This window comes from Cupressus sempervirens, chromosome 5, assembly GCF_028749045.1.
Source record: "Cupressus sempervirens isolate cs-2001-9-10 chromosome 5, ASM2874904v1, whole genome shotgun sequence".
Lineage (NCBI taxonomy): Eukaryota > Viridiplantae > Streptophyta > Pinopsida > Cupressales > Cupressaceae > Cupressus > Cupressus sempervirens.
Window position 1 is genome coordinate 392,132,908 of NC_143122.1, and position 14,606 is coordinate 392,147,513.

General features: G+C 35.6%; 1 protein-coding gene across 1 annotated transcript in view; it reads right to left on the bottom strand.

The window, feature by feature from the left end:
* Positions 1–601: 601 nt before the first annotated feature.
* Positions 602–14,606, bottom strand: part of TIM50 (Haloacid dehalogenase-like hydrolase (HAD) superfamily protein) — a 116,168-nt gene continuing 102,163 nt past the window's right edge. Inside the window, exons 8-10 of the mRNA XM_089830763.1 lie at positions 3,513–3,669; positions 3,251–3,353; positions 602–1,039 (exon numbers count right to left, since the gene is read on the bottom strand). Coding sequence (XP_089686889.1) covers positions 988–1,039; positions 3,251–3,353; positions 3,513–3,669 — 312 coding nt within the window. The 3' untranslated portion in view covers positions 602–987. The remainder of the gene's footprint in view (positions 1,040–3,250; positions 3,354–3,512; positions 3,670–14,606) is intronic.

The following is a 14,606-nucleotide window of genomic DNA, read 5'->3' on the forward strand; positions in this document are numbered from 1 at the left end:
TATTTATTTGATTATATAAAAATTATATTTTAATTAATTTCTAAATGGTTAGATATAAATACAGCAAGTATAATCAGTACTTTATATAAATTGAATTTGCTTCCCTGATTTCCAAATATATATAATTCCATATATCATTCCAGGGCTTTACTATAACATTTGACATCCTCTTAAGTTACTTCCAACAGTATTATATAACGAATTTATATTGAATGCTTGTTGAACACATTTTAATAACGTTTATTACTAGAAGCCTAATTATATTTAGAATCGCCACATATTTATATATAAATCCAAATGGCACTTTTCCATGATAGACCCCAAACTTATAATTTCTACCTAATAGTGTTAACGTATCCTTCCCCCATCCGCATGTTATCTCTTAAAACTATTTCTATGGTGTGTTGCACTTTAGCAGATAATTGAAATTCTCCATGTGAGAATAAAATAGAAGGTTTTGCAGCCAAAAAAAATCAACATTGAAGTAAGTTACTTTTTCAAAAAAGATATACATTTTAATAATAATAAACAAACCATGCTCGACAGATTTCCCAGTTTGCCGGTTACCATAGAAATGAAACAGTAACATAGTAACACTAAGTTCAACACAAAGCTGACATTTAAATTCATTGGTACGTCTTCAAGGGAGGTTTTGGCTGTCAAAATCCTAAACGCTACCAACCTCACAGACACAAGGAATAAGACAATTTGATTATAATTTTCCCATAAGATACAGTTATAAATATTAAATAATCTGTAACATCCCAGGACATGCCCTCTTCCTGCCATCCTAAAAGAATCTGTTAAAGAAAATAAAACGTGGGAAATTCAAAAACACCAGTTAACAAAAACTGCCTTCTATTTAACGTCTTGCTAAATTAAAAAAATCTAAAAACCTCAACCATCCAACACATTAACTACTTGATTTTAGTCCATGGTGGGATGGTAATTTCCATGTAGCAAATGTTATCATCAATATCAATCAAATCAATTTGCACGACGCCAAAACCGACCTTGTTGCTTTTGTTCCTGCATTCGTCTGCCACAAAGAAAAACACATTTATAGATCTCAAGGGAAGTGGATATAACAGGACATCAAAACAAAGGCTCTAAAGAAAATTCATTGTGACCATAATCATCACAACAAAAGAATACAACATGAACATCACGATAAATGCTACTTCTGAAAACTGGTAGCAGCGAAAACCGAATTGCTGGCATTTTTATGCTTTTCTAGATGTGACAATTTTAGAGTTGAGAATTTTTTGCCTTAGTAGTGATTGCTGTATTTAACTAAAGGGTTTTAAGCAGCACTTGTATATTCATATAATCTGTGAATATTACCATACTATTCCACAGATATTGATTGCAATACTTTGTGAATAATTAATTAACGTTCACTTATCCACATATTATTGAGTTCTACATTAATTAGAAATGTGTTACTGATTAAGAGAAGGAACTATTTAACCTTCTCTTAAACTGACTTTTTCTTTTAGATAATTACTCTAAATCTTATCCCTAGCCTCTGGCTTATCGTAAATTGAAGCTAAAGCTTTCTATTGAGGAAACAATAGTCATGCCACCTATTTGTAAATCTGTGTCAACTTATTTGGCTTTCATTGATTTATTGTATTACAATGTCCATGCGGGTGAATGTCTCATTGTAGCTAAAGCAGTTCTGAAAAAAAGCAATAATAAATGTGGTATAAAACTATAAAAAGCTTCAGTTCATCCAACATACAGGTACAAAGACCAGCAATTTGGAGTTTTGCTTTTTTGTCCCTACATATTCAACTATCCATTGGAGTTTGTTTTTTTCTACAAATAAATTGAGCCTAGAATATAGTGGGTTACTACTTACTACCAATAACTAGTCTTAGATTCTCACCCTGCTCTTCATGGAATCTTGGCTCATCAAATAATGGTGAATGTAGTGAGTTGCTGAGGGTTGAAGCTAGCCTTTTCTAGGATTCCCCTAAGAAATGTACTCTTAACGGTTGTTAAACCAAAGTTTAGCATCTCCTCTTGTGGCATTATATGTCTCACTGTCTGGGTTTATAGCATCAATAACCTCAGTTATTACTTCACCCATGCTCTCTCATCATTGTTAAGAAGACTTTCATCTTCACAAGTGATTGTGCAATTCAAGTCCCATGGGCATTGTTGATGGTCTGTAGGTAAGCGATTCAGAGACTGGAATGATCTTGTGTGCATGGTCATGATTTAAAAATATATATAATTCTCTACTTTATTCTCATTGCTCAATACAAAATAAAGAGATTGTTAAGTTTTCATAATTAGATTTATATTAATCCTTTATTTTTATATATATAAATATATAATTGATCTTGCAAATATATTTATATATTCTTGTATAATTTAAATAAGCCTTGAAGTATTAATTATTTATTCTCCACCCTTTTTAATATCGATGATTCTATCATTCATTTTTCATAGGAATCAAAAAGAACGAATATATATATATTAAAGGAGGGAGTGCGGCAAGATCGAAGAGAGCACAAATTACCCACCGCTTGGAGACAAGGAACATGACGGTTGACCAAGGAAAAGATTAAACACACAATGCATGAGTTCGGTCAAACATAATTACGATGGACTTAGAAATATAGAAACAGCCCACTCCTTGACCCCGATCACCATTGCACTCGTGAAAGGCCATCACGTGCATTAACCACGGATGCAAGAAAATATAATATAATATGAATAAGAACATTAGTATAATATCTTTAATGATTAAGATAGACAACTAAATACTTAATAATATTTAATCAATGAAATTATATAAATAAAACTTTGACTTGATTTTATATATATATACATATATATAGAAGGATAAAATATATTACAATTAAGTGTATATATAATATTTAAATAAAGAGTTTGATATTAAAGCTTACACCTTAATATTTATCCGACTAAAGCTATTAAACATTAACAAAGATAGTGAGAAACAATCTCATCTGTGTTTCATTAAATATATTTGTATCCTATTGTTCATGGGTCGATACTTGCTATGGTCATTTCCTCTTGCCTTGGTCACAATAAGCACAAATCTAGTGTGTTATAATTGATGATAATAAAAAGATATCCATACTGTAAAAAATTGTTTTTTATTTTTTATTCAACATACAATATAGTACTCCAATCAGTGTTAAATAAACAATTTTAAGATCATGCCAATGTGAAAATGTGGAAGTAAATTTATACTTTAGGATCAAATTACTACCTTTGGTGTTCCTTGGTGCGTTCACGAAATTCAGTTGCAATATCTCGTCCTTGGTATAATGATAACACAGGTCTTATATCAGCTGGCCGATTGCGGGACAAGTCTGCAAGTCAAAAGACATTTTCGTTTTTATACAAAACCCTTCAATGCTGAATATAAGGCACAATAAGAATTTGAAAATCATTAAGGATACATTTTCAGGTGATTAAACAACATTCATGCATGGCATTACTCTATAGAGAACTCATAATTGAAATCTCACATTCAAGAAATGGTATAAGATCTAAGAGAGATGTATCATCTGGTTCTAGCTTCCATGGTCTGATTTCAATAGCATTTTCCGCTTGCAGACAAGATTCTCCAGCATGTCCACTCAAGTAAATAACTTTTGCAGGGTCTCTATTCAACTTCGACAAATCCTGTAGATAATACTTGCGTTGTTAGTCTATTAACAATGAAATACAGAAATCACACATGGTTCCACACACTTTGTGAACTGGAGAAGATGAATCATTCCCAAGTAAAGCGCTAAGAAGGAAGAGGTAAATACTAGAAGAGCCTAGAGCCAGAAATCAATAAAAGACAAGAGATGTAAAATATTTAGGACTTCACTCTAGACAGAAAATAGATAACTAGAATTTCTTTATGCTTAAAACCAGAGCATACAGAATTTTTTTGATTTCTATACTGGAGCCTACATCTTGCTTTAGTGCCATTTTCAAAAACCTTCGGAACTTAAAAGTCAAAACCACATGATGTGACTGCAATATAACAGAAGCCAGAAAAGCTCTCTTTAATGAAACTAATTGGCACAAGTGAGGAATATATGAGAAAGAAGATGTAAGTATTTCTTTAATGATTATCCACTTTGGGAGGCCAACCTCAAAAGTATTTCAAATAACAACAAAACTTCCAATACAATGCATAACAACTTAGTACCTCCTACTCATGGGCACCATTGACTCACAATATTAACAATTCCAATGGGTTAAGGGTTTAGCATGTTCCTTCCCTTAAGACAAGCAGTGTCCTCAATGTTGATTAACATTGGATGCTTGTTCATAAAAGCTTCATCTTCTCATGTTGAATCCAAGTGAAGCTCAATCAAATTTCACAATTTTTGCAGAACTCAAAACAAATCTACTAAATATTAACAATTTTTTCAAATATATAAATATATATATATATATATATATAAAAAATTGTTTACCGCAAATCTAGTATTTTTCAAACTGATACATGCAATAAACTAGTTCAATGCACCCATGATAAGTGTAGGTTGAGTAAGTCTTCATGTGGAAAATTAAAAACCCTACAACAGACATGGGATAGCTCACAGACACATTGGGAGAAAGAACAATTGAAGCATCACCTATGATTGTTGCAAAAGAAGATCTATTCAAATTGTCACATGTAGGAAACCTGTCTTTACCTTCTACCAAAACCCTATGTTTAGCAGGCATTCTGCCATCAAGAATGTTGTTGCAAATAGTGAAAATATTTTGAATTTTTGCCCTATATAAACCGAGGTAAAATTCATTTTACAAAAATTCAAAAGCTCCCTTAGGTACTGAGGCAGATTCCCTGCTACAAAAGGTAGAGGACTTGAAGTAAGAGGCTTTATTTTTGGGCTTAAATTTTCTCTAAAATACTTTAAATTAAATTTCACTTATCAAGGGGGTAAGTATTGCTATCTCTATGACTATTAGTAAATTGATGATAAAGAAAATTTATATATTAAAGGAAGTTACTTTTTGTTTACTATTTATTTATTTATTGCTAATTGTTTATAAATGTTTTACCCATTGAGCATCAACGTGAGACTAGTATCAATTGTCTAGCAACAATAATAGTGTTAAACTTTTAGTGTGTATATTTTTCAGTCTCACACTTACAAGGAAGATGCAATCTCCCTACGTACATTGTGATGTCCCCTTCTAGTTGACATCTCTCAGTAATTGAGATTAGCCTATTGTGTGACCCTCGTAGGCTAATATAGTGGTTAGAGGGCTTTATTGGGGATTGGCACTTTATAATGGGGCATAATTTCAAATTATAATATTATAATAAAGTGCAAATATAAGATATCTTTTATCCCACATTGGGGAGAAAAGTAAGCGAGCTCCCACAAGGAAAGAATAAATTAACATGAGAGGTTCTTTTCTTATCATCTGATTATTGTCATTTACATTTGAAGAGTTTTGTGGAGCCAAGGGTTTCTGCATATTATCTACTTGATCTTTGGGAATGCAAACTCTCATAGAATTACCATAACTAAGGGGGTGAGATATCCTCCGAAGGGTTGCAAATTGGAAGGGATTCTTCAGTCCTTTCATTTGTGCTTAAATTGGAGAATACATTTATTGCTGGCTGCTACAGTGCTGTGAACAATACTCGCGCTATAGTACTTGGCTTGATCATGATTGCAATTTCATCTCCTTCATTGGGCTATTTGTACATCAGGTTCTACATTCAATTTGCATCATTTATATTGGTCATTGGGCAATGTAAAGGTGGCTGTCATAAGGTAGTTGTAGATGCACATTTTATATCAGATTTATAAAATCATTTGTATTCACATTTTAGGGGTTGCAAAGCCAAGAGCCTTGGAATATTATGTTAAGCATTGAATTAGAAAAAATTTCACTAAAGGAGTGATAAGTTGCAAGTCCAAATATTTGATGTAATGTGCATATTTATATCTTTCATGATTAACATAATAGTATGTATGCCAAGTGTTTGACAAAATACCAATTGGCTGTAAGCGCACATTTTTCATTTAGAATATATATATACATTGAAAAGCCAAAAGAGAATTGCATATGCATTTAGTTCTTGGCTAAGATATAGTAGTAATCAATTCCAAACTTTTAGATTCCCTTTGATATCATTTCAAGCAAGCGTAATCAGCCTGAGACTCAAAAACAACAAGTATAAAAATTGTATTGGAAGTGTTTGACAATATTCTTTTAAGCTATAAATCAACAAGTTGAGGTCTGAATTTTCAAAGGATATTACAGTGGTATCAGAGCTAACTCCTGCCATCTTGAGGGTTTAGCAATCACATGTAGCCGCCTAGGGTTGGCTCTCATAGATTTTACACTCACAGGCGAGCTTTGTTTGATAGGGAACAAGAATTTGACAGACAATCGGGCACAATGGGTGACAGGCAAAAGGGTAGCCCACCCAGAGACGATAGGAATGAGGATTAGGAAACAAGGGAATTTTTAAGAGAAATGGTTACAAGACAAAAACAGATGGCTCAAGCTTTGTAGGCACTCACCGCCATTGTTTAACACATGAACCCACAGAACAGATAGAATCAAGAGCAAAGGGATAATAGGAGTGCAGTGGGGTCATCTAGAGCTCATAGGACGCACTCCAAGACAACTGACAGGCCTACCCATCCTACCTTCATTAGAGATGAGCCTAAGATAGCACCTATAGAAGAAGCAAGAGAGAAGACATTCGCAAATATCTTCATGGCTGCGAATGACGAATGGGATTATTAGCTCCACAAGTGCGAGGGAGGATGACATTCACGTGGTTTGTTAACCTGAGAGAGCATTACAGGGCAAGGAGACAGTATAGGAGACCTCGTGGCGAGGATAATGAATTAAAGCGTGCTACAAGGAAGCTTTCCTTAACTACATTTGATGTTAGTAGTAGAATGACAATGCAAGCTTGGATTCACAAGCTTGATACCGTCTTAGCGCTCAGACCTATAATAGAAGTGGAGGCAATAAAATATGCCACACTACATTTAGAGGGAGCTGCACATGATTGGTGGTACCATGGGATGGTTACCCTTCAACATAACCAAGTGACTTCATATCGGGACTTTGTGAACAAGTTGGTAGAGAGGATTGATAAGGACTCAGAAGTCTACTTAGGGAGTTGGCACAGTTGAGACAGACAAGCAGATTTAAGTATTTCATTAGTGACTTTCAGAGACTATCCGTTATGGTGCCAAATATCTCAGATAGGAGATTGGTTGTTTTGTTCATTGAGGGATTATCCAAACCATTGAAGGATTGGGTAAAAGCCTTTGATTCATTCAATTCATAAGAAGTGATTAAGAAAGCTAGAAGTATGGAACAAGCAGCCCCAATAAATAAATTTCAGTCAAAGGGTGCATCATCTAGCAAATACAACAAACCATTCTTCAAGAAACCTAAAGGAATGAAACAAAGGCTAAAAATAAAGATAAATCATTTGCTCCCTTAGATAGACATTGAATGATTTAAGGAAGAAAAAACTTTGTTTTTATTGCAAAGGACCCTATGACATGAACCATGACTGTCCTTTGAGGCCAAAGGGGAAAGCCAACAAGGTTATGTGGGCTTATTATGAGGATTCTGATTCTAAAAATTCGGACCAGCAATCTGAAAATTCAGAATCAATTTAAGAAAAGGAAGGCACAGATGATGAAAAGTTGAACAAAATGGCTACAGGTGATGAGAAGATTGAGGGTAGACTTAAAGAAGCCCATCTCACAAGTGTACAGCAAGAGCGATTATTTAGGATGAGAGGGGTATTAGTTGGTCAGCAAGTTATCACTTTACTTGATACAGGTGCTACTCATAATTTTATTGATTCCAAGTTGATTGAAAGGCGTGGGATACAAACAGAGTAGTTTGAGGCCCTAAGAGTGAGGGTAGTTGATGGCTACATCCTCAATTGTGATAGGAAGATTACAGGTCTGCCCCTAAAAATTAATAACTTTGATTTCAAAGCAGATTTTTATGTTGTTAACATGGGTGATACAGATTTGGTTTTGAGTATGACTTAGTTACATGATATTGGGGAGTTCACTCTCAATGTGAGAGATATGGAGATAAAATTTCAGTCAGATGGGAAGACCCATATACTTAGGGTCATTCATGATAGTGGGTTTAGGATGATGTCTTGCAGACGCATGGAAAGCTTGTTGAGACATGACCAGGTTGAATGGGCAGCTCGTTGCACTTTAATGCCATCGCATGGGCAGCAAACATCAGAATATCACCGAGACATACAAGAACTGAGAATCAAACACTACCAAGTTTTCAGTGAAATACCACTAGGTAGACCTCCAAATAGAGGTATTGAGCATATTACGGAGTTAAAGGAGGGTGCTAAACCCATCATGATCACACCCTACAAGTATCCAAAGAGATTGAAGGATGAGATCGAGAAAATCATCAAGGAATTATGTGCTATGGGGCACATTAGACCAAGTAAGTTGCCTTTCGCTTCTTCTGTGGTTTTGGTGAAGAAGGATGAAACTCTTAAGATGTGCATAGATTACAGGGTCTTGCACAAGAAGACTATCAAAAACAAGTACCCCATCCCACGAATTGATGAGCTACATGGAGCATGTTTCTTCTCCAAAACTGATTTGAGATCAAGCTATCATCAGATCCAAGTTAGAGAGCAAGATATAGAGAAGACAACATTTAAGTGTCTGTTGGTGTAAATAAGTATTTACTATTTACACTTTACTTAAGTTTACTTAGATTAATGCATATTCATATTAGTTGTCATGTAGACACCTAGGAGTTTGCATATTCATATGAGTTGTTATGTTGACAACCCAATAGTTTGCACTCCAATTGAGCACATGTTGTCTACTACATCTCTTTACGAGATACACCTTTGTATTCTTATCCTCTCATTGTTGCATGTACATTTATGCACAATAGAGGATAATCCACTTTTGGTGGGCATGTGCTTAGTTGTTACGCTTATCTCTTGTATATCTCCTAGACATATCAATTGCCTTTATATACAAGGCACTTCTATGATGTATTCATCCAATTATCTGATTAATCCATTCTCATTTGATCACATCTTGTCTCTCTTGTGCTATCTCTTGAGCTTCTAGATCTTGGCATTTCATTCTTGCCTTAGGCAAATTCTTACATGATATCAGAGCTATACCAAATTCTTACAATGTCATTGTGGCCATTTTGAGTTTGTTGTTATGCCATTTGGGCTAACTAATGCTCCAACTACTTTTCAGTCCACAATGAAAAGGGTCTTTCAACCTCAGTTGAGGAAATTTGAGTTAGTCTTCTTTGATGACATCCTGGTGTATGGTAGGACATGGGATGAGCATGTGCAGTACTTAGACATTGTGCTGAGCATTCTGGGTAGGTAGTCCTTGTATGCAAAGGAGTCCAAATGTGATTTGGGATTATCAGAGTTATTATACTTGGGTCACATTATCAGTGCTCAAGGAGTACGCATGGATCTTGAAAAGATTTGTGTTATTATTGAGTGGCCTACTCCAGTGAACCTGACGCAGTTGAGAGGATTTTTGGGGTTGTGTGGCTTCTACGGGAGGTTTGTTAGTGGATATTCCAAGCATGTAACACCCTTGACGGACTTGAAGAGAAAGGGGGCTTTTTTATGGACTTTTGAGGCACATGAGTGTTTTGATACATTTAAGGAGTTGATGACTTCTTGTCCAGTGCTAGCATTACCAAGTTTTAGCAAACCTTTTGAATTGCATTGTGATGCATCTGGCGAAGGTGTTGGAGCAGTGCTTATGCAAGACAAGCACCCGATTGTTTATGAGAGTAGGAAGCTCAAGGGCCTAAGAGGAGCTTCAACATTTATGATAGGGAAATGTTGGCATAATGCATGCTTTGGCCAAATTCATACAATATTTAGTGGATAGCAAATTCAACATAAAAACCAACCACAATAGCTTGAAACATTTTCTGAGGCAGCGAAATCTTAATGACAGGCAACAAAAATGGGTAAGCAAATTACAGGCATATGACTTTGATATTACCTATTTCAAGATGACATAGAATGTAGTAGCAGATGCCTTGTCACAAAGACCCTACTTGAGCTTGATGACAAATATATCAAAGGATTGGAGACATTTGATCCTTGTAGAGTATAAAAGGATACATGGGCATCGAGATTCATAGATGGATCGATCAAAAATAGTGATTTCACCCTTGTGAATGAGCTCATCATTTACAAAGGGCGCATTTATTTGGTGCCAGGGTCAAAGGTGAGGAGGATGGTGTTGAGAGTTTAGCATGACTCACCTATGGCAGGACACCTAGGTTTTTATAAAACCTACTGGCAAATTCGTGAGTGTTTTTCTTGGAAAGGGCTCAGAGCTGAGGTGTTGTAGTATGTTAGAGAGTGTCCTACTTGCCAACAGAATAAACAAAAGCACTCCTACCCAGCCGACTTACTTCAGCCACTTCCAATACCTGACAAGAAGTGGGTGTGTTTGTCCATGGACTTTATTACAAGAATACCTAGAGCCCAGGGCAGCGATTGTATATATGTTGTTGTTGATCAGCTTCCAAAGTTTGCCCACTTCTTCCTAATCTACGTAGGTGGCAGATTTATTCTTTAGAGAGGTATTTAGGTTGCATGGCTTACCTTGGCGCATCGTCAGCGACAAGGACAACAGGTTTATGAGCCCCTTCTAGCAGGAGTTGTTCAGATTGTGCAGGACAAAGCTCACTCCGAGGACTAGCTACTACTCCCAGACAGATGGTCAAACAGAGATAGTGAACAAATGAGTGGAGAGATACCTCAGGAATTACATAGCAAGGCAGCAAAAGGCTTGGATTAAGTGGATATATCTATGTGAGTAATGTTATAATTCCACTTATCACATGTCTATCCAGATGTCACCATTCATGGCATTATATGGATATGAGGCACCTAGTTTCATGGATTTGTTGCTATTAGATAGTAGAGTGCCCAGTGTTGGAAACTTATTATAGGATAGCTAGGACATTGTAAAGGCTCTTAAGGAGAATATCACTAAGGCACAGAAGCAATATGCTGATCAGAAGAGGATTGAGCGAACTTTTGAGGTAGGTGATATGGTATATCTGATGTTGCAGCCTTATCGCCAGCCCACTCTCAAAAAGAGTGGCACTAAAAAAATTAACCCACATTATTATGGGTCTTTTAGGGTGATCAAGAGAGTTGGAGAGGTGGCTTACGAGTTGGATTTGCCGACAAAGAGCAGAGTCCATAATGTTTTTCATGTGTCACGTCTCAAAAAGGCGTTAGGACACTAGATTGTTCCTTCTACAGTGCTTCCACCCTTGGACGATGAGGGAAAATTGGTTTTAGTACCAAAGGCTATCATTGAGTTTAGGGAGAGGAATTTGAGGAGACGTATTATCAAGGAGTACTTGGTGAAGTCAACAAACCTGCCAATAGAGGATGCCATTTGGGAGAGTGAGGAGATTTTGCAGCATCCTAAATTGAGATTGCTTGAGGACAAGCATTTTAGGAGGGGCGGACTGTGATGTCCCCTTCTAGTTGACATCTCTTAGTAATTGAGATCAGACTATGATGTGATCCTCATAGGCTAATATAGTGGTTAGAGGGTTTTATTGGGGATTGACACTTTATGATAGGCATAATTTCATATTATATTATTATATTAAAGTGCAAATATAAGAATATCTTTTATCCCACATTGGGGAGAAAAGTAAGTGAGCTCCCACAAGGAAAGAATAAATTAACATGAGAGGTTCTTTTCTTATCATCCGATCATTGTCATTTGTTTTTTATGAGTTTTGTGGAGCCAAGGGTTTCTGCATATTATCTACTTGATCTTTGGGAACGAAAACTCCCATAGAATTAGCATAACTGAGGTGGTGAGATATCCTCCAAAGGGTTGCAAATTGGAAGGGATTCTTCGGTCCTTTTATTTATGCCTAAATTGGAGAATACATTTATTGTTGGCTGCTATAGTTACGTGAACAGTACCCACACTACAGTACTTGGCTTGATTATGATTGCAATTTCATCTCCTTCATTGGGCTATTTGTACATCAGGTTCTACATTCAATTTGCATCATTTAAATTGGTCATTTGGCATTGTAAAGGTGGCTGTCATAAGGTAGTTGTAGATGCACATTTTATATCAGATTTTATAATATCATTTGTACTCACATTTTAGGGGTTGCAAATCCAAGAGCCTTGGAATATTATGTTAAGTATTGAATTGGAAAATATCTCACTAAAGGAGTGATAAGTTGCAGGTCCATATATTTGATGTAATGTGCATATTTATATCTTTCATGATTGACAAAATAGTAAGCGTGCCAAGTGTTTGACAAAAGCGAACATTTTTCAAAAGAGAATTGCATATGCATTTAATTCTTTGCTTAGATATAGTAGTAATCAATTACAGGCTTTTAGATTCCCTTTGATATCAATTCAAAGCAAGCATAGAGATTGTATTGAAAGTGTTTGACAATATTCCTTGAGCTAGAAATCAGCAAGTTGAGGTCTGAATTGTCAAGGGATATTACACACATGATGGCGGTGCCCCATAATCAAAGGACACCACCTTTCATATAATTATAATTATATAATATACTTATTATTATATTAAATATAATAAATTATTGTATGATTAATAATTACATTTTTAGTTTTATATATATAATTATTGTTAACACTAATTATATTATCACAACCTTTATATTATCTATGTTAGCATGAAGGAATCTGACCATAGCTACAATAACATCAACACTCCCCTTCTTAGCTAGGAAGGAATCCTTCTTGATAACTTCTAGTTCATCCTCTTAGCGCTATCTTAAATGATTTACTTATGAGAAATGTGTGTAAGTCATAATAAAATTAATCAATCAATATCTAAAATAATACATGTGTAAGTCTCCCTAAGCTAACTTCAACACTCCCCTTTTAGCTAGGGAGGCCGTCATATTAAGTGGAGACATATTAACTCATACAATATCCACTATAGTGGATATAGAAATTATCTTTATGGCATATTGTTGGATATCACCATATGTGCTATCCACCATAAAGAATTAGGATTTCTACCATTATAGCATGTTGTCAGATATCACCATATGTGTTATCCGCCATAAGGATTTATAGATACTCACAATTATAGCATGACTTCAAATATCACCACATGTGTTATCCACTATAATGGATTGGGGTAACTACAATTATGGCATGTCGTCAAGTATCACTACATGTGTTACCCACCATAATAGATTTTAAGAATCATCTTTATGACATGTCGTCAAATATCACCATTTGTGTTATCCACCATAAAGGATTTAGGATATCTACCACTATGGTATGTTGTTGGGTATTAGCACATGTATTACCCACCATAATGGATTTAAATGTATCTATCAATATGGCATGTCATCAAATATCACGTGTTACCCACCATAATGGATTTACAATATCTACCACTATGGCATGTCGTCAAGTATCATCACACGTGTTACCCACCATAAAGGATTTAAGATATCTACCAGTATGGCATGTAATTAGGTGTCACCACATGTGCTTCCCACCATAACAAACTATAAAAAATCTATATAAGTAATGGAAATAAATTTGTGAGACATGAACCTTCATTGTGAGATCGTCCCCTCACAATGAAGATAACAATATAAAAGCATCTTATCATTGTGAGATCATGGAGCAAAGTCCCCTTCTATATACCCAAGGTGTGTCCCTTATAGTTGCACAAATGTTTCACAACCATACAAGACCAGACTCCACTATGTAATTCCCAATACCCACTCTCCTTAGACTAGATCAAATTCAATGTCTAAGACACCTCCTAGAGACCTAACAAGACACAAACTTTAAGCTAAAGTTTTCAAGGATGAAATAGGGCTTCTACCAACCTTAGATGTAGTTTCCAAATGTTTTCATACACAAGTCCCCCTCATATGTATTTCAGAAATCAACTTACTCACCTAAAACTCCAAATAGGACTACAAGGAGAAACTAAGGATTTGTGAAGGCAACCTTCTTGGAATTCCACTGCAGAAAGTCTTAAACACCTTCAAACACTCCAATCCTTAAATCAACAACCCCTGAGAAGTTGGGAGTCTTGACCGATCTCCCAACTCAAGTTGTTTGCAAAATTCTCCTAGGCCTAATAAGGCTAATTAGGTCTCTTTTCAAAAACAAGTACAAGAAATCCAAAACATCTTCCAACCAATCCTATTGGAATACTTCAGGAACAAGTCAAAACATCTAAGTCCAAGTTCCTATGGTTCTATTCCACCCTTGGGCCAAGTTGTGCCTCAAAAACCCAAAACTAGATAGTCACATTTAGTGTTTTCTCCCAATATCTTCAGCTTCCTATCCTGAGACCCAAATAATCTTAATGTACATCCTCTCCCCCTTCTTTCCACTGAGGCTCATCTTTTTCTCATGGTGGAATCTCTAGGAAAGAGAATTTTTCTCTCAAAACCCTAGTTCGGGCCTCCCTACAACCAGCAAGCAACCAAAATTCGATTTCTCTTAACCCATATGACTTAAAGACCTCAAACCACTTGCAAATCCTTCATAAGAATATTCTTCAATTTTT